General features: G+C 42.9%; 2 protein-coding genes across 4 annotated transcripts in view; both read right to left on the bottom strand.

Annotated features, from left to right (window-relative positions):
• The window catches only part of AKAP12 (A-kinase anchoring protein 12), an 87,210-nt gene extending 67,956 nt beyond the window's left edge, over positions 1-19,254 (bottom strand). Inside the window, exon 1 of one of the 2 annotated variants that reach the window (XM_006735408.3) lies at positions 18,927-19,254. In XM_006735408.3, the coding sequence (XP_006735471.2) occupies positions 18,927-19,088 (162 nt within the window). In that variant the 5' untranslated portion in view covers positions 19,089-19,254. Of the gene's footprint in view, positions 1-6,760; positions 6,851-18,926 lie in introns of those variants that run through there. The other variant, XM_081829151.1, reaches the window with a different exon arrangement.
• Positions 1-26,506, bottom strand: part of LOC102735769 (monofunctional C1-tetrahydrofolate synthase, mitochondrial) — a 560,423-nt gene that overhangs the window by 243,494 nt on the left and 290,423 nt on the right. The window lies entirely within an intron of this gene.

Below are 26,506 nucleotides of genomic sequence, written 5' to 3'. Positions count from 1 at the left end.
TCTTAATTAAAGCTTTTGCAAGAAGAATCCTTTAATTTACATCCACAAATTTTGTCCCTAAGACCTAAGTTTTAGACAAATTCTATTTCCCAGATTTAAGCTTCAGTATGTCATTTTCTGTAAATGAGATTTTTTAAGCTAAATTCATTTTTTTTGAAAGATGTATTTGAGAGAGAGAAAGAGAGAACACGTGTTTGGGGGGGAGGGGAGACAGAGGGAGAGGGAGACAGAGAATCCCAAGCAGATTCTCCGCTGAGCAAGGAGCCTGATCTAATGACCCCCAGATCATGACCTGAGCCGAAATCAAGAGATTGCTGCTTAACTGACTGAGCTAGCCAGACACCCCCGCTAAATTCATTTTCTAACCAGAAATATTACATACACATTTATAGTATCTAAACATATACCTTTAGGGGCGCCTGGGTGGCTCAGTCGTTAAGCAGCTGCCTTCAGCTCAGGTCATGATCCCAGGGTCCTGGGATCGAGCCCCGTGTCGGGCTCCCTGCTCAGTGGGAAGCCTGCTTTTCTCTCTCCCACTCCCCCTGCTTGTGTTCCCTCTCTCGCTGTCTCTCTCTCTGTCAAATAAATAAATAAAATCTTAAAAAATGAAAAAATAAAAAATGAAAATATATCTTTAGCATGCACTTGTATATACTATCTTGATATAGAATTTACTGACAAATGAATGACCATCTATGATTTTGCATTAAATACAGATCCTATTCTCTTACCAAGCAAAGCTAATAAACTGCTTGAAACATACAACATTTCCGAGCTAACAGGATTTGCCTCTGGTCCTCAAGGAGGACCTGTCAGCCCGTGATTCAAAAGGACCACGTCCTGCTCCTGCTTTCTGTCTTGGTGTAAGGATGTTCTCCCTCCCTTTCCTCTCTTTCATTCCATCCCTTCTACATCCCACTAGCTTTCCTCACACAAGTCTCTTCTCCGCCTACCCCAACCTGGAAACTGCCATCAACAGGGAAGAGAATAGTAGGTAGAGATTTGAGGTGGGTGGGCTCAGCCTGAAGAGACAAAAGACAATGGAACAGAGGTGTCCCAGATGGAGATGGACAGTTTCAGAATTCAACAGCACACAGATGTAATGGAAGCCAAGCCAGTGAACACCAGATCTCAGGAGAGCCTGGGGAGTAGCAATGAATGAAAATATACCAACAGAAGGAATTTAGTATTTTTTTGAATGGATGCCTCAAAGACCAGTTCGCAAGGCTCTAGCCATACGAGTTCTGAGTTAGAAAAAGTCCAAAGCTACTAGTTTAGGAAGTGGTACTTCAGCCTTTAGATTACCAGACTCTCAGAGAATCAGCGTTGAGTCAGAATTTTTAAGTTTAAGAGAAGAAAGGACTTTGGAAGTCAAATCAACACTTTTTTCATATAAGAAATAAATCTAAAGGCTGAGAACTTTGGGTAGTAGACCGTCTTTGGTTTGCAGGCAAAGAAAATGGGCTTCAACTCTGACGTATAAGGAAACCGAGACCCAGAAAACTTGTCAAAACCTTAGACTTGGCAGGCATTCATTGTGGAATGTCTCTTCAGCTTTAGAAAGAGGGACTGAGCATGTCCTGTGAGACAGTACCCACCTGTGAAACAGACCTGATACACAATGGCTTCACTAAGGTCCCTCCCATCCTAAGCCTGCTGTTTGTAATAAAAATCATAGAGGCTTTAAGGGATTTTCTTACTGGAGGTGGGGAGAAGGAAAACAAAGACTTTCTAAACTTTCATTAATTCATACCAGACACGATTTGTTGAAAATTAAAATACCAATAAATCAAATGTTTGAACCTTTAAGTCAACTGGCCCTATTTCTGCTTCAAACAGAATTCCCAAAATAAACGCCAGCCCAATAATGAAATAAATTTATAGCCCAAACTACAATTGTGTTTCCATACAAATGTGATCAAGATTCCATAGTCTGCATTTAGGATGCCCAAGGTGGTGGAAAATTAACTTCAGTCATGTAGACATGCTACCGTACTACACAGGAAAGCACTTAAAATTCAATATGCAATGAAAGGAACGTCCCCTTATTACCACATTCATGGACTGAAAGGAAGAAAAATGTATAGAAGATCAAAAGAAAACATTTAATAAACCACTGGTTTTTGTCTTCTCTCTCAATGCTCAAGACACAACTTGGGAATGAAGAATGAGGGAATCATAGGTGTGTGGCTGGAAGCAAAGAAAAGTCTGGAGGGCTTTATACACCTGCAAGCAGAGGGCCTTTCCAATTACAGGGGTCCAGGGTATGTCCACTTTATAACCGTCTCCATCTATAAAGCCATTGTATATAGAGAAAAACGGCTACAGGCAGGACGACTAGCGGATTTTTTTCAACTTTTAGGAATGATTTTCCATCAACCTTATTTCCACTTTGTTTGCCTTTGCAGAACACAGTGGTTATTCCTACCCACTCACTAACCTGAGCGGTGGGAGCTGCAGACCAGTAGGAAGACTAGTTTACATGAATGCTGCATATATTGCATAGGATAATTAAAACTGGGGAATAAAGAAAAGATCCGAGGAAGCAGAAATAGAACCAAAAGAACTTCACGGCAGCCTGGACATGGATAAATGACAGGAAGAACAAGAGTAAGGCAGGGATACCATTCTCCAAGACGGTGAAGATACCAAGAGACTCCCCCTTTATGGGAAGAGGCGGGCAAAAGGGACAGAAGGAATGCTACTCTTAAGGTCAATTTGTCTAATAATACACAGATGTGTACGTGAAACTGAAACCGGGACATAATTTAGTGTTAAAACCCTGGGAGAAGACAAACTCCTAAAGACAATGCCTTGATCACAGAGGGCAAGTCAGCTGGGGGATGGTCCTAAGGGAAGAAATGTGCTTAACGTGGAATGGAGTTCAACGGGGTACAGTAGGTTGGATGATGAACTGGGATGTCAGGAGGGCAGAGCAAAACAGGAAGGGAAAAGAGGGTGATTACATGGGCCTGGCATTCCGGTACACCCAAATTAAAAAGAAAAACAAGTGGTATCGATTCTTATTTAAGGTTGTATATGACTTGCCTCCAAACCCAAATTGCTCATACAGCCTGGCATCAGCTATTTCCAGGCCATGATGGGGTAGGAAGAGTGAGGTCAGTAGAAATAAGAGGTTGGCGGGGCACCTGGGTGGCTCAGTCATTAAGCGTCTGCCTTCAGCTCAGGTCATGATCCCGGGGTCCTGGGATCAAGCCCCACATCGGGCTCCCTGCTTGCCAGGAAGTCTGCTTCTCCCTCTCCCACTCCCCGTGTTTGTGTTCCTGCTCTCGCTGTCTCTCTCTCTCTGTCAAATAAACAAAATCTTTAAAAAAAAAAAAAAAGAAAGAAGAGGTTGGCTAATAAAAATGAATCGTTTGCCATTTACAGATATAGGCATATATTCTAAAATACCTAGAAAAACAGAGAGCTTTGGTATCGTAGGAGCTGTCTGGTATCCCAGAAGTTAATAATAAGAGATATCAAAAAATAATAAGGACATCTCTTTGGCATGATAGCCAAGACCCACTTCACGTTGCAGTGGTCCCTACCCACCAGCCCCAAAACTGGGAGCTGAGCACACCACAGGGGGACCTCTAGGGCTGAACTCAAGAGCTAGTGAACCAAAAGCTCCACTTCCTAGTTAAATTTTCACTTTGTGGGCTCATTTTTTAAATGGAGATGATACCATTTACCACACTGAAGCTATGAGCTATTGGTAAAACAAGAAAAGTATGTAGAAGTGCCCCCAAAAACCGCCTGGTGCCTAATGGATACTCAAAAACAACCAACATTCGAGAGTTGACAGTCATTAAGAGGAGGAACTTTTTTATATTTCTGTATGTACTTGACCCTTACGGTTTATGCATAGCTTTACTTCATTCTCTATACAGGTTTCAACCTTGAAGTCAACACAGAAACACCGTGCACAAGTGTGTCAGGAGACCTCGGATGTGGGGAGAGCGCACTAAACTGTCACGTCCAGGCCCATTTCTTCCACTGACATTGTTAAGGCTTAGTGGGAGAATAAGCACAAAAGTTACACTAAAGAAAAGGGTCAGGAAAGGGGCATATTCAATCAATACACTATGTATACACGAACTTAAAATAACAGACACAGTAGGGCGTGCCTGGGTGGCTCAGTCGGTTAAGCTCTCCCTCTTCACTTCAGCTCAGGTCATGCCATGATCTCAGGGTCATGAGATCAAGCCCCACATTAGGCTCTATGCTGGGTGTGGAGCCTGCTTGGGATCCTCTTGCCCTCTCCCTCTACCCCGCCCCCTCATGTATTCTCTCGCTCTAAATAAATAAATAAAAATAAAAATAAACACAGTAATATCAAACATTAAGAAGCAAGAATCAGTGCCTTATGCCTTGGTTAAATTGCTCCTGCTTATTATGGCCTAAAACAAGTCTACATTGACTTTTAGGTTTTAAAAGAAGCAACTTTCTTTAAAATTTAGGTTAGTTACAACCCCAAATACAGTTATTTGCTTTGATTTGCTTTAATCAGACTCAAGAAAAAAATAAATCAGTATCTTTCTCAACTTCTCATCCAAAGCCCAAATAAGCCAGCTGATCAGCTCATAGCAAAGGAATCATAAGCTCTGAGGATTTTTCCTTCTTCATGACCATAAAAAGCAACAAATGGGTGACATTTCTCTTTAGTCTTATTTGCCAGAGGAAGAATTTGCAATTCCATTCAAGAAGGCTCTATTTTGACCTTCCCCTGATCTTCGTTCAAGTTCACATACAGTTACAATACCGCCAGTATTCATTACAGGAGCTGGAAAGTGTTTGAGGAACACAATAATTGACAGCATTTAACTCCACAGTAGCCCAATTGTCGCTGGCTCCAGAAAATATGGTTAAAGGAAAGTATGAAGGCATAACGTGGCTTGTGCTAGCTAGGATGTTTAGCTCTACATGCAATTAAGTGCTATAAATATTGAGTCTATAAACAGTTATTAGACTCTCGAGAAACTGAATATAATCTCAATCTGATACAATTATCTGGCTTATCTAACAATGAAATTAATCCAAACTGTCCTCAACCCCCCAAATTTTAATTATCCTTATTGTTGCCTCAACTTTCTACTTCTCTGCCCTCCCCCACCAAAATATATTAGCAAATCTAGACATCATTAAATAAGGGTATGAAAACTTGAACTATTTCATCTCAGGATAATCTGAGGCATTTCCCAAATAACGTATATTTAAAAGCTGGGACATATTCCATATTTTTCCATTTTAACCAGAGGAGGAATCTCTCTACATGTGGTTAATTTAAAAATTACATATAAAAAATACAATCGTTTTTATATGAATGAAATGAAAACCCATCCTTCCCGTGCCCCCACCAAAAAAGAACATATTTCCCTAGTATTTTAGAATTATTCTCTCAGTCTCAGATTAGGAACAAAGTTATTTTCAGTCCCCGCCTACATGCTAACAGATGTAGATTTGGATCCCAATTAATTATTGGCTTCACATTGCCAATCACAATACATGCAGAATGCAGGAGTCACACCTTGAATTCAACATTCTCCACAGCAGAGCCACAAGCTACCTCTCCAGACTCCTCACCCACTCTTCCAGCTCCGCTCACCTCTCCAGCCCAGCATTTGTCAACTGCATTTGGCTAAAGATGCCACATATTAAAGATTCTGCAAAGTCCTGCAGTTAAGAAAGAATGGGTTGCCCAGCTTTTCCTAGACCATTTTTCTCTTGGTATTTCCCCCCATATGACAAGGCTCCCTCATGCCTTGTTTTATCACTTTTAAATTTTTATTATTATTTCACTATTTTTCCATTCTCTTGCCCCCTCTCAAGCACCTCCATTTTTCAACAATTCACCAGACATGCCATTTCCTCTACCTTAGTTTGGGCTATGACAAATTAGCACAGCTTAGACAACAAACATGTATTTCTCACAGTTCTGGAGGCTGGGAAGTCCACGATGAAAGGTGCAGGCCGAGCTCTCTTCCACCTTTGCAGAGGGCTATCTTCTCACATGGTAGGGAGAGAGCAAGCTGTCTGTCTCTTCTTAGAAGGTAGCTAACCCATCACCTCCCAAAGGCCCCATCTCCTAATACCATCACATTTGGTATTAGAGTTTCAGCATATGAATTTTCGGGGGATACTCTCCGTAGCATCCTCTAGGTCACCTTCCCTGGTGTCGGAGTACGCACTCTCTCTCTCTTGCCTTCAGGACCTGTCATGTTCATGACTCTTGTCCAATACTCAGCTACAATTCAGGGCAAAATACGGGTTCTACGAGCTTAAGTCCACAGCAAACTGTGGGCACTGTGGTCACATGTAGTTACGGGAAACTCAGCTGGTCCCCTGCAGTGCTTATCACTGGCAGCCAAGAAAGACCCCCAGTTCGGGGCACCTGGGTGGCTCAGTCGGTTAAGCGTCTGCCTTCGGCTCAGGTCATGATCCCAGGATCTTGGGACTGAGTCCCACATCGGGCTCCCTGCTCAGTGGGGAGCCTGCTTCTCCCTCTCCTTCTCTCTCCCTTACAAATAAATAAAATCTGAAAGAAGGAAATGAAAGAAAGAAAAGAAAGAAAGAAGACAGACAGACACCCGGTTCACTTAAAAGGAACACTCTGATTTCCCTCTTCTTTCTAAATATGTTTACAGTCTATTATCACTTGCCTACATACTCTTAAAGTAATTTTTAGTCTGAGATCATGCAATTAAAAAAAAAACCCACAAAAAACCACATCCCATCTCTGATTTTTCCGGTCACTAACCTAGAGCTTTAACGTTGTCTTTTTGGTGGTGCAGGGGAGTGTGGCGGATCTGCTACTTCTAGCCCAGCCCTCCTAGAGGCTGAGAAGTGAATTCAGTCACCTAATTTGCCGAAGACTAAAGCACCCTGGGTAAGGAATAAGTGGGGATCCAAGGATCCTAGGGCCTGCTTGAGAAACTTTCTCTGACAAATGTAATACTTTAAACCATGACCTAGTTCCCTGAATACTTAAGCATTCTTTGCATTCTTCCCTGTCCTGGAGGACTGTTTATCAGGCACAGTTCCAGAACTGACTTGAAATCTTTCTTTCTAGATAACACTGTAGGTCCTCTTCGGTCACCACAGACTCTGCATGGAGGACAAAAACCTTTTGAGCGTTCCAAAGACCTTAGTATGTCTTTAATTAGTATCAAAAGAATAATCAACCTTCGTTTTAATCAAAGCAAAACAACTTTCTATATTGTAAACAAGAGCCAGATCTAAAACTACCATCAAACTGAGTTTAAAGTTAACTTAAACTCTTGAAGGTTTTACAAAGAAAAACATCAGATAGAAAACCAAACCAACTGGGGTTTTGCCCCCATTACTTGTCAACTCCTTTTTAAGTTTTATACACTAACTTCTGTCAGGATTGGAGAAAAGATGGTAATAATCAAGACTGATTTAGTAAACATTAGTGGTGACATTTTCCACTACTTTTCAATAACTTTCTTCATATAAAACAGAGCCAAAGAACAAAAATTTCCATTTAAATATTTAGATTAACATTACAGGAGTCAGACACTCATGTCTAAGTGTTGAATCACTAAACTGTACACCTGAAACTAATATTACACTGTATTTTCACTTAACTGGAATTTAAATAAAAACTAAAAACAAAACAAAACTTATGTCTAAGTACTGGTTAAATGTGTCATTTCTCTAAGAAAAATTCATCATAGAGAGACTGGCTAACTCTTTGCAATGGCCTATAGATAACAAGCCCATCTCCATCCCTCCCTTGTACTGTGTGTATACAGACTGTAAATTCAAAGTAGACAGACCGCATCTAAGGTTGAACTTTGCATAGCCTCTTTGTTATGGGTATGGAGTAAGACGGTTTTACATAAATACCCAAATGAAGGATAACTTCAAACCAAAGTTTCTTAAGAGGCATTCTACAGTTTGCTAACGTAGTGAAAAATTATCACCCAGCACTGAAAATGTAAACAAAGATTAGAAACCATAAAACACATCAACAATCTTGTTCTATGCACCACAACAATATGTATTGTATAGAGTAAGGAAAACTTCCAAGGGTGCAATGAAATAGGTCTTAAAAAAAAAAACCAAAAACAGGTCTTAAATAAAAATGGTCAATATCAGGGAGTGACGACAGATAACTGATCCTTGTGCTAGCAAGCTCAGAGCCTGTAATGGCTCAATTCAGTAAGAAGTCATATGCTCCGACGTGAAAAATAGCAAACCATAACTCGTCCTCTGAACAACAAACCAGAGGGCAGGCAGTGGAGATGGAAAAAAATGACAAAGAAATGTCTTCTTTGAAAGTAAAGGTAAACAGTCCCCATGTTACCTAGACTCCTTGCCTGCAAATGGAAGGAATCCAAGTCAACCATCAGGCGCTCTCATTACAGGAGGACCTGCCATGCTGGGGTGAGAGTCACTGATGTATGATGACTCAGTGGGTCCAACAGCCGTTCAATCCAGTGGCGTCTCTTCTACCTAGTTTTCTATTAATACTCACTTTCATTTCCACCTTCTCCACGGCCAGTACCCTAAGTTCCTTCCACAGTATCACCTCTTACTTATCCTATGGCATGTGACCTGTCCCTATGCCTCCCACACCCACCACCCCACGATCCTGGATTGCCGTCCATGCGGGCGGTCTCTGCTCAGACAGGAACCCCTGATAGAGGAATGGTATGGCTCTCCTGAGAGCCCTCTGTCATTTCCTGTCAAGTCGGCTGCAAACTCCTTTCTCAGAAGTCCCAAGTTGTTACTACCAGGTCATGTTCTCCCTTCCCAAGATACTCTCTGAAGCATCTGTCATTGTTTGGCACGGCTCAGTGACTCAGCAATTCACAATTAATGGCAACCTACACCATGAGGGGAATGTTCGTGCCTGCTGGAAGTACTCAGTATTTGAAGTCTTGACATTCCGGTTTTCTGACTGCCTTCCTGTCAGGCCTGTACCCTGTACCCAATCCCACTGCGCCCTACAGACACCTGATACATCATCAGATCATGATGTTTGCTAGCACGACCTCCCCCCATCACCCTTTCTGGTCTTGTCCCCCCTCCCCACGCTCCCAGATCATCCACTCATGTGGCAACTGCATCTTTGCTGTGTTCTTCATGAGCAGCCTTCACCAGCTCTCTGCCTCCTGGGCAGCTCTCCCGATGCCCAGGTGCAGGCCCGTGTACCATGCCCTTCCCACCACTCCCTTACAAACATGCCTCCTTCATCTGCTGGCCCAGCCAATGGCCTCATGTGCCTGCAACACTTCAAAATGTCCTTACCTTTCCACAGCAGCTACCTAGACAATTCACTGTGAAGACAAGTACCAAGCAATGGTGATTCTTCTATGTCTATCCAGTTTATTTGAATTATCCTTATTTCCTAGAGGGACTCTATCACCTCACCTGGATTATATGAGGCACTCGGGGATAATGCTGCACGTTCTTTTCTCTTCATCTCTCCAAGCATCTAGACCAATGCCTTTCACGTGTGTTTATGGAATACTTCACTATTTTTTTTTTTAAAGATTTTATTTATTCATTTGACAGAGACAGAGACAGCAAGAGCAGGAACACAAGCAGGGGGAGTGGGAGAGGGAGAAGCAGGCCTCCCGCCGAGCAGGGAGCCCGATGTGGGACTCGATCCCAGGACCCTGGGATCATGACCTGAGCCGAAGGCAGTCGCTTAACCAACTGAGCCACCCAGGCGCCCTTAAAAGATTTTATTTATTTGAGGGGCGCCTGCGTGGCTCAGTAGGTTAAGCGTCTGCCTTCGGCTCAGGTCATGATCCCGGGGTCCTGCTGACCCCGCATCAGGCTCCCTGCTCAATGGGCAGCCTGCTTCTCCCTCTCCACTGCTTGTGCTCTCAAATAACTAAAATCTTTAGATTTTATTTGAGAGAGGGAGAGAGAGCATGAGCCAGGGAGAGGGGCAGAGGGAGAGGGAGAAGCAGACTCCTTGCTGAGCAGGGAGGCCAATGTGGGGCTTGATCTGAGGACTCCGGGATCATGACCTGAGCCGACGGCAGACACTTAACCAACTGAACCACCCAGGCGCTCCTGGAACACTTGATCAATTTTAATGCATGTTAATACATACCAAGAAAAATTAAGTTTAGAGGATAACATCTGCTTCCCACTTACTTTTTTGTATTTACGGATGTATAAACTTACCATAGCCACGGCAGACCAGGGTAAGGTGGTGTCTCTGGTGTCTCGATCGGATGGGGGCCCCCAAATGTGGGGTGACGATCAGGTGGAAGCCAGTGGATCGGGCTTCATGCAGGGCAGAACAAAGGAGATAGATGTTTACTGAATACACTGCAAGGGGGCAGTGAGCAGGAGAGCAGAGGAGGGGCTGTCTGCCAAGAGGCAGTGGGTGGGGGCCATACTTAAAGCGGGAAGGTGAGGAGGCACGGGGAAGTGTGGAATCTTCCCTTTTATGGTAACTGTGCCTGCGTCTAAGTACCCCACCGGTCAGTGAGGGCCTACAGCTAGTCTGAGGTGGGTCGCCTGATGGGCCCATCTGTATTCAGCCAGGTGGTTGCCCTGGGCTCTTTGGCCTCAAGTTTCCACTGCTCAAACCTGTTGCCTAAAAGAGGCCTCTGTAGGTTAACACCTGAGATGTAGAATAGAAAAGTATTTTAAACCACAGGCTTGCTGGGGCACCTGGGTGGCTCAGTCATTGAGCGTCTGCTTTCGGCTCAGGTCATGACCCCAGGGTCCTGGGATCGAGCCCCGCATCGAGGCCCGCATCGGACTCCCTGCTCAGCGGAGAGCCTGCTTCTCCCTCTCCCTCTGCCTGCCTCTCTGCCTACTTGTGCTCTCTGTCAAAAAAAAAAACAAAACAAAAACCCAGGCTTGCTATTATAACTGGTAACATTTTAGCCACTCCCTTAATGCTTTTAATTTACTATACAAATAAACACAGCAGGGAATTTTTAAAAGTAAAATGAAAAATCAATAAAGATTTATGCATATGTGCAGAAACGAGTTTTAAACAGGGGGACTTACTGAATCAATACTACTGGAAACAGTAGGTAACCAGTATAGAAAATGAATTTGGATCTCTCCCTCCAGACATAAAACAATTCATTTAGAGCAGATTCAGAAGCTAACTATGTGGGAAGGAAAGCATGTGACTTTCTTAGTCCTGAGCTCTTGGAGTTCACTCTTTGTAGCCCCAGATCCTGGCACAGTGCCTGCAGTAGATCAGGGCGCCTGGGTGGCTCAGTCGGTTAAGCGTCTGCCTTCAGTTCAGGTTGTGATCCCAGGGTCCTGGGATCGAATCCCGCATTAGGCTCCCTGCTGAGCAGGGAGTCTGCGTCTCCCTCTGCCCTCCCCCCACTCGTGCTTGCTTGCTCTTCTCTCTCTTACAAAAATAAATTTTTAAAATCTTAAAAAAAAAAAAAAAAGGAGAGAGAGAGAGTGAGAGAAGCCTAACATGGTCTGGGAAAGATCTTGTCATTTCTGTGCTTTGAGCACCTACTTTTTTCTGGGAAAGCACATTTATTCCAGCTAACAGAACCAGGCTGTAGTTTGTCATGAGAATGAGAATAGAATCTAAGGGAGGGCCTTTAGCCTATTGTTCTCCCAAGAGTAGAATTCTGCTGCCCCCAGCCCCAGTCCCAGGTTCCAACATTTCATGGATCAGAAGTATGAAGAAATTTCTGGCAACTGGATGATTTTAGATTGTTCCCAGAGGAGAAACTTTAAAATTGATTGCTAAAGAAGTAGGTCATTGTCCAGGCAAATAAAATTAAGACCGTTTATGAATTTGAGAAGGAAATACAAACAGTACCTGAGCAAACTTTTTACTCTTTTTTTTTCCTTCTTGTGAAGATTTTATTTATTTATTTGAGAGAGAGAGAATGAGAGACAGCACGAGAGGGAAGAGGGCAGAGGGAGAAGCAGACCCCCTGCTGAGCAGGGAGCCCGATGTGGGACTCGATCCCGGGACTCCAGGATCATGACCTGAGCCGAAGGCAGTCGCTTAACCAACTGAGCCACCCAGGCACCCCGCAAACTTTTTACTCTTAAACTTGTTTTTTCCCTAATATGAGTAACTTTGGGGGGGGGGTCTTTAAAAATTAACAGTAAAATAAACCACAGCCTTTAATGCTCTGGAAGCCAGTCCAGTTCACGATCGGGTGGTACATGGAAGCAGAGCATATGGCCAATATACATAATTAAAAATGCACTGAGGAAACTGAATTGCCAACTTGGGTGCAGAATGGCAAGTATTAGAAAATCTGCTCTGCACTGAGGCAAATCATCCAAAAACTAGTGCTGATCTCCAGAGTGGGGACCTAAAATGACACAGAATCTCTCTGGAAAGCAAATTTATCAAGGACTATCAAAATTTTAAATGCAAGGGCACCTGGGTGGCTCAAATGGTTATGCATCTGCCTTCGGCTCAAGTCGTGATCTCGGGGTCCTGGGATCCAGCCTCACTTCATCCGGCTCCCTGCTCAGTGGGGAGTCTGCCCCCCTCTCTCTCTCCCTCTGCCTCTCTGCAACCCCCCTCCGCCGGTCAGCCTCTCTCTCAAATGAATAAAATCTTTAAAAAAATTTTTTTTTAAATTTAAATGCATATATATAAATGCTCTGAGCAAGCAATTCCACTTGCAGAAATCTATCCCAGAGATACATTTGCACACATACAAAGATATCTGGGCTTGGATATTCCCTGTGTTAATTTAATACAGCAAAAGACCAGGAAAATGTCAATGTAAACACAGGGGATTGGTTAAGCTTTTATTGCACTTCAACCCATAGAGGGAAAATGTATGTAGCCATTAATAAGAATGGAGGTAAGTCTTTATGTCCTGATATGAAAAGATATTCCAAACCTAAAGTAGCAGAACATATGTGATATGATTTTATTTGTAAAAAGAAAAACATGGGGCGTGGCACCTGGCTGGCTCTGTAGAGCATGCCACTCTTGATCTCGAGGCCTTGAGTTTGAGGCCCACATTGTATAGATTACTGTAAAAAAAATGGTGCTATTATTTATATACTTGTACATGCATCAAGTTTTGAAAAAACATGCAAGAGACCACCAACATTGGCTTCAAACTATCCACAGTGAATGCCTGGGGGAAGAAGAGGTAATAGAAGACTTACTTTTTACCATACTCTACAAATCAAAGTTCTCAACCATTAACATTTTTATTTTTTTTTTAATTTTTTTTTTAAAGATTTTATTTATTTATTTGACAGAGAGAGACACAGCGAGAGAGGGAACACAAGCAGGGGGAGTGGGAGAGGGAGAAGCAGGCTTCCCGCGGAGCAGGGAGCCCGATGCGGGGATCGATCCCAGGACCCTGGGATCATGACCTGAGCCGAAGGCAGACGCTCAACGACTGAGCCACCCAGGCGCCCCTCAACCATTAACATTTTTAGAAAAATAAAATATTAAGGGCACCCAGCTGGCTCAGTCCAGAGAGCATGGGACTCTCTTGATCTTAGGCTTGTGAGTTTGAGCCCCATGTTGGGTATAGAGATTACTTAAAAAAAAAAAAAAATCTTAAAAAAATTAAAATAAACATTAAATAAATCCTATTATGCAATGCTCTTAAACAAAAATTTCAACAATGAACAAGGACTTTTGATCTTATGAAGACTTTATGATTCAAGAAAGTCAGATTATAGTCAGTTTTAAATAACTTAATTATTCAAGATAAGAAATATGAATTATGTATTACTGAAATTACAGATTATTAACCTCTTCTCCTAAATCCTTTTATTAGATGTACTAATGAGTAAGGAAACAAGAGGATGATCATACAAAAACCAACCCTTAGAATCTCTACTAAGGTGCTAATTTGCAAGAAAATCGTCCAAAATCTAAATAGACAAGTCAATTATAATTATAGATTTTGAAATTTTATTTATTTTTTTAAGATTTTATTTATTTGAGAGAGAAAGAGAGAGCACACGCTGCAGAAGAGGGAGAGGGAGAGGCAGGCTCCCTGTCCAGCAGGGAGCCCGATGCAGGACTCAATCCCAGGATCCTGGGATCATGACCCAAGGTGAAGGCAGACGCTCAACCAACTGAGTCACCCAGGCGCCCCTTGAAAATTTAAAGAAGTTCACATTTATAATATATAGTGCTTCTCTCTTACAAACACAGCTTCTTTTGTGTTTTTCCATTATTTTATTGTTTTAAGATTTTATTTATTTATTTATTTATTTATTTGACAGAGAGAGACACAGCGAGAGAGGGAACGCAAGCAGGGGGGAGTGGGAGAGGGAGAAGCAGGCTTCCCGCGGAGCAGGGAGCCCGATGCGGGGCTCGATCCCAGGACACTGGGATCATGACCTGAGCCGAAGGCAGACACTCAACCAACTGAGCCACCCAGGCGCCCCTCCATTATTTTAAAATGAAACATTCTATGTTATAATTTTTTCAGGTTATAAGAGAACAAGAACTGGATTCAAGGATATTTAGTTTGGCTTTTTTTTATGAGATAAAAGTACTGATATCTTTTTCTCAGTGCTTTGAATTCTAACTTCTCACTTCATGAATAGACTATAGCACATAGAAGTATAGAGGCCAAGGATGAGAGCACCATTTAGTTTGATTTTCCTTTCAGTGGTATTCTCTAATACTGAATGTGTTACAGCTGATGGAGAAAAAGAACTTCATGCCATTTTAAAGCAAAACATGTTATTTCTGTTTTATTAATTTTCCTATAAAATACCAAATTAGAATGATCCTTATTCTAATTGCTTTCAAGTGATCAAGGCAAGAGATTAGCCGACCTAAAGTGTATCCAAAAGGATGCGTGTTTAAGGCCTGTTCATCACAGAAGTATTTCAAGGGGAAATCCACTGATCTCACACATCCACTAACCTACACGGATAACCCGAAACGGATTAAAGGGATGGCAATGCAATCCCCACAGGCTAAATGATTGTCCTCACCACACCCACATCTCCAATGTCTCTGGACTGCGTTCTACTCAGAAAGTAGCACCTCTTGTAATCTGGGAGGAATCCATAGGAATACAGGTAGCCACACACATAATAGGCCACTGTTAACAAACATATAATTCTCCGAATCCTAAATTCTGGCCCTCTTATTAGAAAACTGGGGCATAACCACAGTAAGGTCATCTTTGTCCTCCCTTCCCACTTTGTAAACAGAAGGCAAGGGGGAGATAGCATCCTACACCTCAGGCTGGGAAGGATTCTGAAATGCAGCTGGCTAACTCAGTTGTCTATTTCAGTGCACAGAGGGCAAAGACATCCTTTAATCTACCAATCAGATGATGGATTCTTCTATTTGAGTACACAGTTACGTTTTGGTGTTTCGTAGCTCTTGTAACCAAATGGAACCATAACCAGAAGGACAGAAAAGAGTCCCCACCTTCCCACCTGCCAGGGACACTGGCCTCAAGGTTACAACTGACCACTGCTCCATTTTCAGCTCTGAAGTCGTTGATTGAGCAGAAAATACAAAAAGGATAATTCAGAGAATTATGATTGTCCAGATGTAACTTGGCTCAAGAAATCAAGATTTGCCAGACTCTAAGGAAATTTGTCATTGGTCATCCCACCCTCTACTGACACCTGAGTGAAAATACTCTTTCAAAGACGAACTTTTTTTTTAAAGATTTTATTTATTTTTCAACAGAGAGAGAGAGAGACAGCGAGAGAGCGAACACAAGCAGGGGGAGTGGGAGAGGGAGAAGCAGGCTTCCTGCTGAGCAGGGAGCCCGATGCAGGGCTGGATCCCAGGACCCTGGATCATGACCTGAGCTGAAGGCAGACGCTTAACGACTGAGCCACCCAGGCGCCTCAAAGACAAACTTTTAAAAACAGGTGATTGGGGAATAGGAGGCTTTATTTACTACTTGCATTTGCATCGTCTAACATTCCTGCCCCTGCAGTGGCCAAAATGGCCAAGTCTCAAAATTAAGCCTAAATTGATTCCATTGTCCCCCAGAATTTACATGTATAAGATTGTAAAAGAGTGACTGGAAGATAAGATTCCTTCCATTTTACTGAAATACACCAGATAAACCCAGGACTTATGGACTTGTGCCTCAGTGCCCCTAAATGTTAGGCTTCAGTAATCAAGTTTTTTTACACTCCATATGATCTGATAGAAGTGATATTCAATTAGTGTAATGTTTTCTGAGGGCTGAGTACTTACTCCGTAAATGACTGGTAACATAATTAGCAAAAAAAAAAAAAAAAAGAGAGAGAGAAAGTAAACTGGATGACTAAATAGTCAGCAGGCATCTGATATAAACATCATTTAGATGGAAAAAATCTGTTAATAGCCTTTATTAGTGATCAGCATTCTACCAGTGAAGGGGGGGTGTATTAGTATAACCCCCAAATGTCCACACACCCAGTCAAGAAAGCTCAAGATGCAATTCCTAACTAAGTCGATGTATAAAGTGGTCTCATTTGAGCCACCTACATTTTATACTATTTTGTATATTTGAGATTAGAGACAATTTGATTGCAATGCCAACAAGCCACTTTATTTCTGGAGAACCTCTACATCACAGTTTTTTGCCAAAATACTCACTTGGTCTACTAATAACCAGACCTATTTGGTTTAGTCACTATCTGATACATGAGGCAGAGAGCACAATAATGACATGGTCAAAGGTTAAACTGTAGAAAAAGTAGATGGCCCAAGGTATTCCCCAACTTGACAGGGTCCAATCAAAACCAGGGAGCCAGTACGGTCCTACAGGCCAGGGAGAATGCCATCCATGGGGGATAGGGGAACACTTGAGCAAACACAGATATGGTCCCTGCCCTCGTGGAGCATCCAGAACCAGGACAACAGTCAAGTCACTAACCTCACAAATGTGCAGCAAACTGCTGGGAAGGGTCTGTGGGGCTACAGGAGACTAGAAAGGCAGATGGGATTACTCAGAGGTCAGCAACTGGAGTTTCACAGGACGAAGAGGGGAGGCAAGAGCTATGTGCTGAGTCATTCTTAATTAGGGAGTTCTTTTCAAAAGGACTTTTGAAAACCTGTGTAATAAATTTTGCTAGCTGAAAATGAAAAACAACACCATTTTCCAAGGATACATGTAAGTGTATTGATTTGTCTCCAAATTGATAACTGGGCAGTATGCCAAAAAGCTCAATGATATTCTAGATGTTATTTAAGTCTTTTTTTTTTAAGGAGGTTGCTTGGCTGCTTCAAGATGGTGGCGACTAGGAAGGGAGGATAAGGTTATGGAAGAAGGACAAAAAGAGAATGGAAAGAATATTTTTAAATGAACAAATTCAAGTTTACCAGGAAGGGATTAAGTATCCTATTTCAGCACGAACTCTTAAGAAGACGTGAAGTAGTAAAAACCAAGAAAAAATGTCCCCAGTTGCAAGCTTTTAACAATTACACCTTAAAACCACTTTCACTACTGGATGCTAAATACTGGTTATGTGGCCATTTTGGCAGTAATCAGCATCAAAAGGTCATACATACTTAAATATTAAAATGTGACTTAGACCTCAACAGGATTGCACCTTACATGTGCCCAAAGCTTAGGCACTGTCTTGGAAAATTAGATATTCTAGCAGTTTGTTCTTGGTAGTATCTACAGCCCCAGGGCCATGCGTTTTACAAGTAGCTATAAGTTAAAGACTAGAAGTAATCTAATTAAGTGCAGTCTCTCAGCCCAAACTAGACTAGGACAGCTAAAGAGGTCAGGGCAATGAGGTCACAGTTCTGTGAAATTTACCCAGATTTTAGGGGGGGGGTGTTTTTCACACTGTAAACATCTAAAGTTCCTCACATTTTGTATCCTCAGATAAAACACGGGTTGTGAACCCATGTAAAACCTGGGGCTTTTTAAAAAATATTAAGTATGATAAGTTATCCACCATCTTCCCAACCCATGAAACACATGGGGTTTTTGGAAAAAAAAAAAATGAAGTATGATAAGTTATCCACCATCTTCCTATAAGGATATCGCAAAACAGATTAGGTGACGCCTTGCTAATGAACACACATCCTGGAAAACTAGATCTAAAATACAACAATCAAACAAGTCACGGTCTTGGCGGCTATAGCGGCCAGGAGTAAATATTTCAGCCCTGAAGACTTAAGACTATAAAATACAAAATCTCTAGGAGGTTCAGCACTGTCTCCATAGACATAAGGGTAAGAAATCCTTGCTTACGTCTCTGACCGCATCGTTTGGGAACTTCTAACTACTACTCCCCCAGTATGTTTATCCCTTGAGTCCACAGGCAATGAACTGAGCGAAAAGGAGGACGCTGCCTTGTTTACGAAACCTGTCACTCCTTTTGGAAGTGCAGCGTCTACCCAGGTTTTTCTTTGGCTCAGAGGGAGCTACACCCCAGGCTTTCTCTGCATCAGGAAGGCGGTGTCGGCTCGAGCCGCAGCCGCAGCAGGGCTGGGTACCAAACCCGGGTCTCTCCACGCACAGCCGGTGCCGAAGACCATACGCGGCGCGGAACCCACGGGTGGCGGCTTCGCCCCGCTGCCACACGGGTCCTGGCCCAACAGCTGACTTTCTGAATCCGGGAGAAAGAGGGGCGGGGGGCGCAGGACCCTCGGCGGGTGGCTCACTTCCCACCCCACCCCCCTCGGGCTCCCCCGAGCAGCTCGGGCGTCGCGGGCTGGGTCGCTCCCACCGGAAGAGTGCGGAGAAAGGCTGTCAGCGGGGGGCGGGGGGCGGATTTTATTACTGCGGATGGCGCAGTCGCCTCCCCCGGAGACCCACGACAAAGATGCAAACCCGCCGCGCTCGCTGCTGCTCTGGTCCCGCCCCGGCGCATGAGACCCTGGAGAGCTAGAAAGAGGGGTGCGTGCTCCCGAGTTTGCAGATAGGCTGGACGGGCCGGGAAGTTCTGGCAGGCGGAAAAAAGAGGGACCACCCCCCACCCCCACCCCCGTCCCCGGGGCAGGTGGCCCGGCGCGCCCGTACCTTGGTGGCGGGGTCCGCGGTAGCGATGGCCGGGTCCCCGGGCGCGCTGGGCGCCGCCTCCGCCGCAAGGCCGCCGCCGCTGGGCTCCGGCTCGACCGGCGTCGCGCTCCCCGCCTCCGGCTGCTCCGGGCTCCGCTGCTCCGTGGAGCTCCCGGCACCCATGGCTCTTCTGCGGTTCTCCCACGCCCAGCTGCCCGGTTACACCTTCCCCCAAATCGCAGGAACGTGGAGAAGAGCGAGAAGCCGTGCGCCCGCGAGGTCCCAGGAACGCCTTCCTCTCCCGCCGTCCTCCTCCGAACGCGCCCAGACTGCGAATGAACGAGACGCGCTCGCGGCAAACTCCTTAAAAGAAAAAAAAAAAAAAAAAAAAAAAAGCCACCTCTTTGCCTCCTCCTCCCCCTTGTTTTTTCCCTCGCTTCATCACATGAGCACAGCCCCAGACACGCCTTGCAGCAGCATCTCCCCCCAGGCTGTAGGACCTGAGGCGCAGCCCGAGCCTCGAGCCAGGGTCCAGGCGGGCAGCCCACCCCGACCCCCGGGCGCTTCCCATTCCTAAATGGGGACGCGAGCTGGGGGACGACCCAGGGTTGCAGAAGGGGGGGGGGGGCAGAAGGCCCCTCGGGGAGATTGGATTTGCTGAGGTTTATTAAATGATTGATAACCCAAGGCAGAGCTTCTGCTGCAGCGCACTTTTCCATTCGCCCAGCAAGCGAACCCAAATCCCCAGTTGCTTTCCTTCGGACTGTGTTATCCTCTGAATGTTGGTTCCTGCCTCCTCCCCACTAGCAGGAGAAAGGCAAGCGCTCCTTGGCTTCTCCGGAGCCTGACCATATTAGGACACCTCACGTGGCAGGAGCTGGGAACCGAGAGGGTAGCGCAGTCAGGCCATGGATGAGGTGGGCCAGGCGGCTCCAAGCTCGCCTATCATCCGAAACTAGTGATGTCAGGCGATGCCATCAGCGACACTGGCTGGCCTCCTTCCTTGGGGAGTTCGGGGAAGTGAGGCTGTGTCTGGAAATGTGCCTGTCCTTCTTTGAGGGCCTGATGCTGGAGGTCCAGGCCACTTCTCCCTCGCGCCATGCTGAGACATGACGACATAGATCTCTTCTTCATGGGCCATCAGTAGTTCTCCAGAGATGAAGGCTTTGAATAATATCAGCCGAAGGGCTTGCATTCCTATCCTTCATATTCTTGAATACTTGTTACATGAATAGAGAAGGCAGCCAACAAATACTTGAATGAAATCAAATTTTTAGGTGGATTATTGGGTACATAAGCCTGAAGGTGCTGGGGTTGAGAGAAAAATCATCCCCAGTTTTAAGTGGCAACAAAGTGCCTTAGTGTTCACAAATAGTTGGAAGAATGAAGAAACTCGGAATATCGACACTAGATACCAGATAAATATCCCATACTCGGATTTTGTACAAGTTAGTGGAGAATTGATGTAAGCGGTTAATTCAGTAGTGGAATATTTTGTGCCTAACCGTGGCGTGTAGTATAATGGCATATGGTTATGCAGCATAAAATTTTTTCACATTTATCATTTTTTTGAAGAAGTACATAAAGGCCACTTTCTCTGGAATATATCGCTTCTTAAGCAATATTAAGCAAAATGGTTGGTTTTCATAATTTTTAAGCATTTCATCCATTTCAACTTAAATTTTTTACTACTTAGGAAACATTCCAGTACTTACTATGTGCCACTGTTCAAAGCACTTTGCATATCTAATCATATTTAATCCTTACAACAACTCTGTGAGGTAGATCCTATTATTCTCATTTTACCAGTGGAGTGGAGGAAGATAGACCCAGAGAAATTAGATCAGGTGCTCAAGATTTCACAGCTGGTAGGCAAAAAAGAGCAAGGATTCTTCCCACACTGAGCCTCTGTACAACACTTCACTCTCCTTCCGTAGGAAGCTTCCAGTGTGTTCTCTGTTCCCAGGGATATCTGTGAAAAGTGGCATTTTGGCCTTACCTAAGATGTTAAGGGCTAAAAATGCTATTAAAGCCTATCTGAGAATGATTAACGTCAGCACATGTGAAAATGTATCAGTAAGTAGTACAAACACTATCAAAATGTCCCATTCTGTCCATTCTGTGAGATTATACTTATTCAGTTCTTGGGAAATTCTTAACAAAGCTTTTCACATCTAGCTTTCCAATTTTCGGAGAAATATTACAAGGTCAAAGATTTCAAGCCAACGGTGTACAACCTACATGTCGAGGAAGACATCACCAGTGTCTGCCTAGACTAGCAACTGCTTGCTTTGTGTTTATTTTTCAGGCCATGAAAATGCTCATATTCTGATTTTTTTTAAGCAAAATCTTATTTTGTAAGATTTTTATTTATTTATTTACTTTTTTTTTTTTTTAAAGATTTTTTTTTTTAATTATTTATCTGAGAGAGAGAATGGGAGACAGAGAGCACGAGAGGGGGAGGATCAGAGGGAGAAGCAGACTCCCCGCTGAGCAGGGAGCCCGATGCGGGACTCGATCCAGGGACTCCAGGATCATGACCTGAGCCGAAGGCAGTCGCTTAACCAACTGAGCCACCTAGGCGCCCCTATTTATTTACTTATTTTTAAAAGATTTTATTTATTTATTTGACAGAGAGATAGAAAGAGAGCACAAGCCGGGGGAGCGGCAGGCAGAGGAAGAAGCAGGCTCCCCACTGAGCAGGGAGTCAGACGTAGGGCTCAATCCCAGGACCCTGGGATCATGACCTGAGCCCAAGGCAGCCACTTAACTGACTGAGCCACCCAGGTGCCCTTAAGATTTTATTTTTAAGTAATCGCCGCACCCAATGTGGGGCTCGAACTCACAACCCTGAGATCAAAGAATCACATGCTCCACCAACTGAGCCAGCCAGGCGCCCCAGCAAAATCTTATTTTAAGGCTCTTAAAAAAAAAAAAAAAAAGGAATAACAGGCTCTTTTGTAGATTCACACAAGCACCTTTGGTTTCTGGACTGTCCAAAGAATCCTTTTCCATCTTACTTGTAAACTGGGGAGTTACTCTCTGTTATTTTTGTTAAGAAGAGTAGTTGTACTATTTATTACCCCTGGCAATGACATTTCCCAACCTTTTGGATATACTATTTAGAACATTCAATATAATAGAACATATGCTATTCAGAACACTACATTCATTTCTTTCATTCATCCATGTTTTTCCCTAAGATTTTATTGTTTGATTGTGTTTTTTTAAGATTGTATTTATTTATTTGACAGAAGGAGACACAACGAGAGAGGGAACACAAGCAGGGGGAGTGGGAGAGGGAGAAGCAGGCTTCCTGCAGAGCAGGAAGCTTGATGTGGGGCTCGATCCCAGGACCCTGGGATCATGACCTGAGCCGAAGGCAGATGTTTCACAACTGAGCCACCCAGGCGCCCCTAAGATTTTACTGTTTTAAGCAATCTCTACACCCAACGTGGGACTCAAACACAACCCCGAGATCAAGAGTCACATGCTCTACCCACTGAGCCAACTAGTTGCCTGATTCCTTTATTTTTCAACATACATTTACCAAGTAAGTACCTATTTGGTGCCAAGCACAGAGTTACTGTGCTTCCCACTCAAGGCTCTAAATCAAGTCACGAAGGTTTTCTTTTCTAGGGTTTTGGAGATACCTTTAGAATTGCTGGGATTAGGGGCGCCCGGGTGGCTCAGTCGTTAAGCGTCTGTCTTCCGCTCGGGTCATGATCCCAGGGTCCTGGGACCGGCCCCGCATCGGGCTCCCTGCTCAGCGGGAAGCCTGCTTCTCCCTCTCCCACTCCCCCTGCTTGTGTTCCCTCTCTCGCTGTGTCTCTCTCTCTGTCAAATGAATAAATTAAAAAAAAAAAAAAAGAACTGCTTGGATTAGTGTCAGCGATAGAGAGGAAGGCAACTGTTCTCAATTTTCCACTTCTCAGTCCAAGGCTGTCGGTTACCCAGCTTTCTAGCCCGCGGCCCTTTCTCCCCCGAACAGCAGGACACAGGTGTCCCCCACATCCTCTCCCATGGGGCAGCTGGTGGTAGAGTGGTTCCCCTGCGAGAGCTGATACTCTCACAAAAACAGCTTGAGATTTCGCAAAAACAAATATACGTTGCTGGTACAGCAGGCTGAACTTGTAGGCTTCATGCTTAACTTCTCCGGAAAGACGGGCCACACGAGATTTACCAGTAAGAGTTAAAGTCATAGCTAGGCATCTTGGCACACACCAAAACCTCTTCAAATATGTTTTAAATGAATTCACAAATGTGAAACATGTTATATCTGAGTTACTACAACCCCTTGAAAAGGCAATCATAATTAAAATTATTAAAACAACTTAAAACCAACACTTAACTCTACCCCACAGATTCATTCTCTAGCTACAAAGCCTTCAGGCAATTTCACTTAAAACATGGAAACTTCAATCTTGAAACTACCATGTGTAACTTCATTGTATTCACTAAATAAGAAGCCTACTTTTTTCTGAGCTAATTACTTAACATCAAGATACCTAAATCACCTAAGAACCCAATTCCTCCTCTCCTCTCCTGCATTTGCTAATTGTAAACTGGAAAACTATAAGAATTGACAATTTTATTTTATTCATGACTAACTAATAATCCAACATTCATGTAGAAGCTACAGAAAAAGTTCAATATACAGATGAAGTTCAAAGGTCAACCACCTGTAGACATACATCATAAATACAGGCAAATGCTAAATTTCTAAATTTCAAGAAACCTATTGCTTTGGGTTAACTATAAAGCCAGCTTTCTGTCTTATCAGTTTCATTTACTAAGATTTAAGATTGGCTCCTGACCCAAATCTAAGATTACAAGATTACACTAAAGTAACAAAAAAGGTGGCAGGGTGGAGAAGTTAATTATATATATATATATACACATATATGCATATATATTTGTATTTATATTTATATATATAATATATATAGAAATTTTTTTTAATTTTTTTTTCAGGGGCGCCTGGGTGGCTCAGTCGGTTAAGCATCTGCCTTCAGCTCAGGTCATGATCCCAGAGTCCTGGGATCAAGCCCCGCATCGGGCTTCCTGCTCAGTGGGGAGTCTGCTTCTCCCTCTCCCTGTCTCTTCTCCTTGCTCTTACTCTCTCTCTCTCTCAAATAAATAAATAAATAATTTAAAAAATAAATAAATAAAATTTTTTTTCATTTATGTATGAGCTCAGTCAGAGGAGCATGTGACTCTTGATCTCGGGGTTCAAGACCCATGTTGGGTGTAGAGATTATTTAAATAAAACTTAAAAAAAAAAAAAGCAAATTTCACAGAGAACAAGTTTGATGTAGCTGCCATAGCTAAACTTTGTTCAAGATGTGTCTAAAATATAAGCAAACGAATGAATGCAATTGAAATGCAGTGAACAATAAGCCAGGATAACTTTGACTCCTCATTTTTCTAGAGTTAGGATGCTCTCCACACACTTATGACTGGAACCACAATATAGTGAATTATTTGCCCAATATGGAGAGAGATTTCTCCGGGTATCTTTGGGTATTTTTGGAGGGTATCCGAAGATATCCGGAAGGTTCCTACTCCCCAAGGCAGACCAAGTTACCTTAATCCTCATAATTTCAAATCACTTCACAAATTCTACAGAGGTCCTGTAAGTATCCAATATTTAAAATATATATATATTTTAACATATTAATTCATCAGACTTTTATTGAGTTAAGTACCAGGCAAAATGCTTGGGACTTTTCAGGGCTGAAAACTTGGGTTTCATAAGTCGACATTTGCTGACTTATAAAAGACATTAGAAACCCACATTGTAAATTATTGAGAGATTTTTATGTTCCTCTATAAACTTGAATCCCTTTGTGAATTTTTTTTAAAGATTTTATTTATTTTTAAGTAAACTCTATACCCAACCTGGGGCTCAAACTTATGACCCTGAGATCAAGACCAACAGAGCCAGCCAGGCGACCCCCCCCTTGTGAATTTTTAATCTCAGATCTACAATATTTTTGCTATCTTTGACATCAAAAAATACTTCGTTATTGTTTGCATGTGATTAGCAATGAAAAGACCAATGGTTGACCTGAAGAATTACCAAAATCAAGTACACAGGAGAGGTTAGCTATTTCATCCCATTTTCTAGAACTCCCATCTAAATTTCATTTGATGGGTGGTGAGATTCTGTATTCCTGGGGATTGATCTCAATTCTATTGGCTGCTTTTTTTTTTCTTTTCTTTTCTAATGACTTCCTGTCACTCCTACAAATGCAGTATCTATAGGCAGGTAGCTGTGATAAATCAGAATAAAAGATAGAAAATCAATAGTGAAACTAGATACACTTTTCCTCCCCCTCCTTCCCCCCAACATGTGACTTCATTACAACTTCATTGGGAGCATAATTAATTACATAAACAAGATTCCAAAATCTGCAGATGCTTATGCTACTAAATCAGTGAAAACTTTGAAAAATGAAATAATCATTTGGATATGTTGTTTTGAATGTTATTGTGCTCTTGAGAATTCTTTGGAAGAAATTATGAGTAAAATATTTGAATTTTACTTTTTTTTTTTTAAGATTTTATTTATTTATTTGACAGAGAGAGACAGCAAGAGAGGGAACACAAGCAGGGGGAGTGGGAGAGGGAGAAGCAGGCTTCCCGCCAAGCAGGGAGCCCGATGCGGGACTCGATGCGGGACTCGATCCCACAACCTGAGCCGAAGGCAGATGCTTAACCAAATGAGCCACCCAGGCACCCCTGAATTTTACTTTCTATGAGAGAATTTAAAACACTGATTATTTCAGAGTGCAAAATTACGGGGTGTTTTCTTCAGTAAAAATGATGGGTTAGTGATACTAATATCCAGTGAGTGACTGCAATATTCAGTATTTCAAGTAAAATTGTACGGAACAAATCCTCTGATTGAAAGTTGTCAACAGTCCCTTAGAATATTTTTTGACAGTTTTATTCAGGTATAATTGGTGTAGAAAGAACTGCACACATTTAAAGTGTACAATTTAATGAGTTTTGATAAATGCATACACCCTTGGAATCTTCATCATAGTCAAGATAATGAGCACAATCATTTACCCAAAAATCTCTCCATGTGCCCTTGTAATTCCTCTCTCTAGCCCCTCTGGCTCCACCCTACCTTCTCAGGCAGTCACTGATCTGCTTTCTGTCACTACAAATGGGTTTGCATTTTCCAGAATTTTATAGAAATTTATAGACATGTAATCATCTAGGGGCCCCTGGGTGGCTCAGTTAAATGTCTGCCTTCAGCTTGGATCATGATCCCAGCCTGGGATCCAGCACCCCAAGGAGCTCCCTGCTCAGTGGGGAGTCTGCTTCTCCCTCTACCCCTCCCCCCCTTGCACGCATGCATGCTCTCTCACACTCTCTCAGATAAATTAAAAAAAAAAAAAAGAAATGGAATCATCTGCTGTATATATAGTTTTCTTCATCTGACTTTTTTTACTCAGCATAATTATATTGAGATGCATCCATAATTATATTGAATTATTTAACATTTAACAATAGTTATAGATGAGTTTTATTTTTTTAATTTTTTATTTTTTTAGATTTTTATTTATTTATTCATGAGAGACAGAGAG

Source organism: Leptonychotes weddellii, chromosome 8, assembly GCF_054177405.1.
Source record: "Leptonychotes weddellii isolate Sample4059 chromosome 8, ASM5417740v2, whole genome shotgun sequence".
Taxonomy (NCBI): domain Eukaryota; kingdom Metazoa; phylum Chordata; class Mammalia; order Carnivora; family Phocidae; genus Leptonychotes; species Leptonychotes weddellii.
This window is presented reverse-complemented; position numbering and strand designations above follow the sequence as displayed.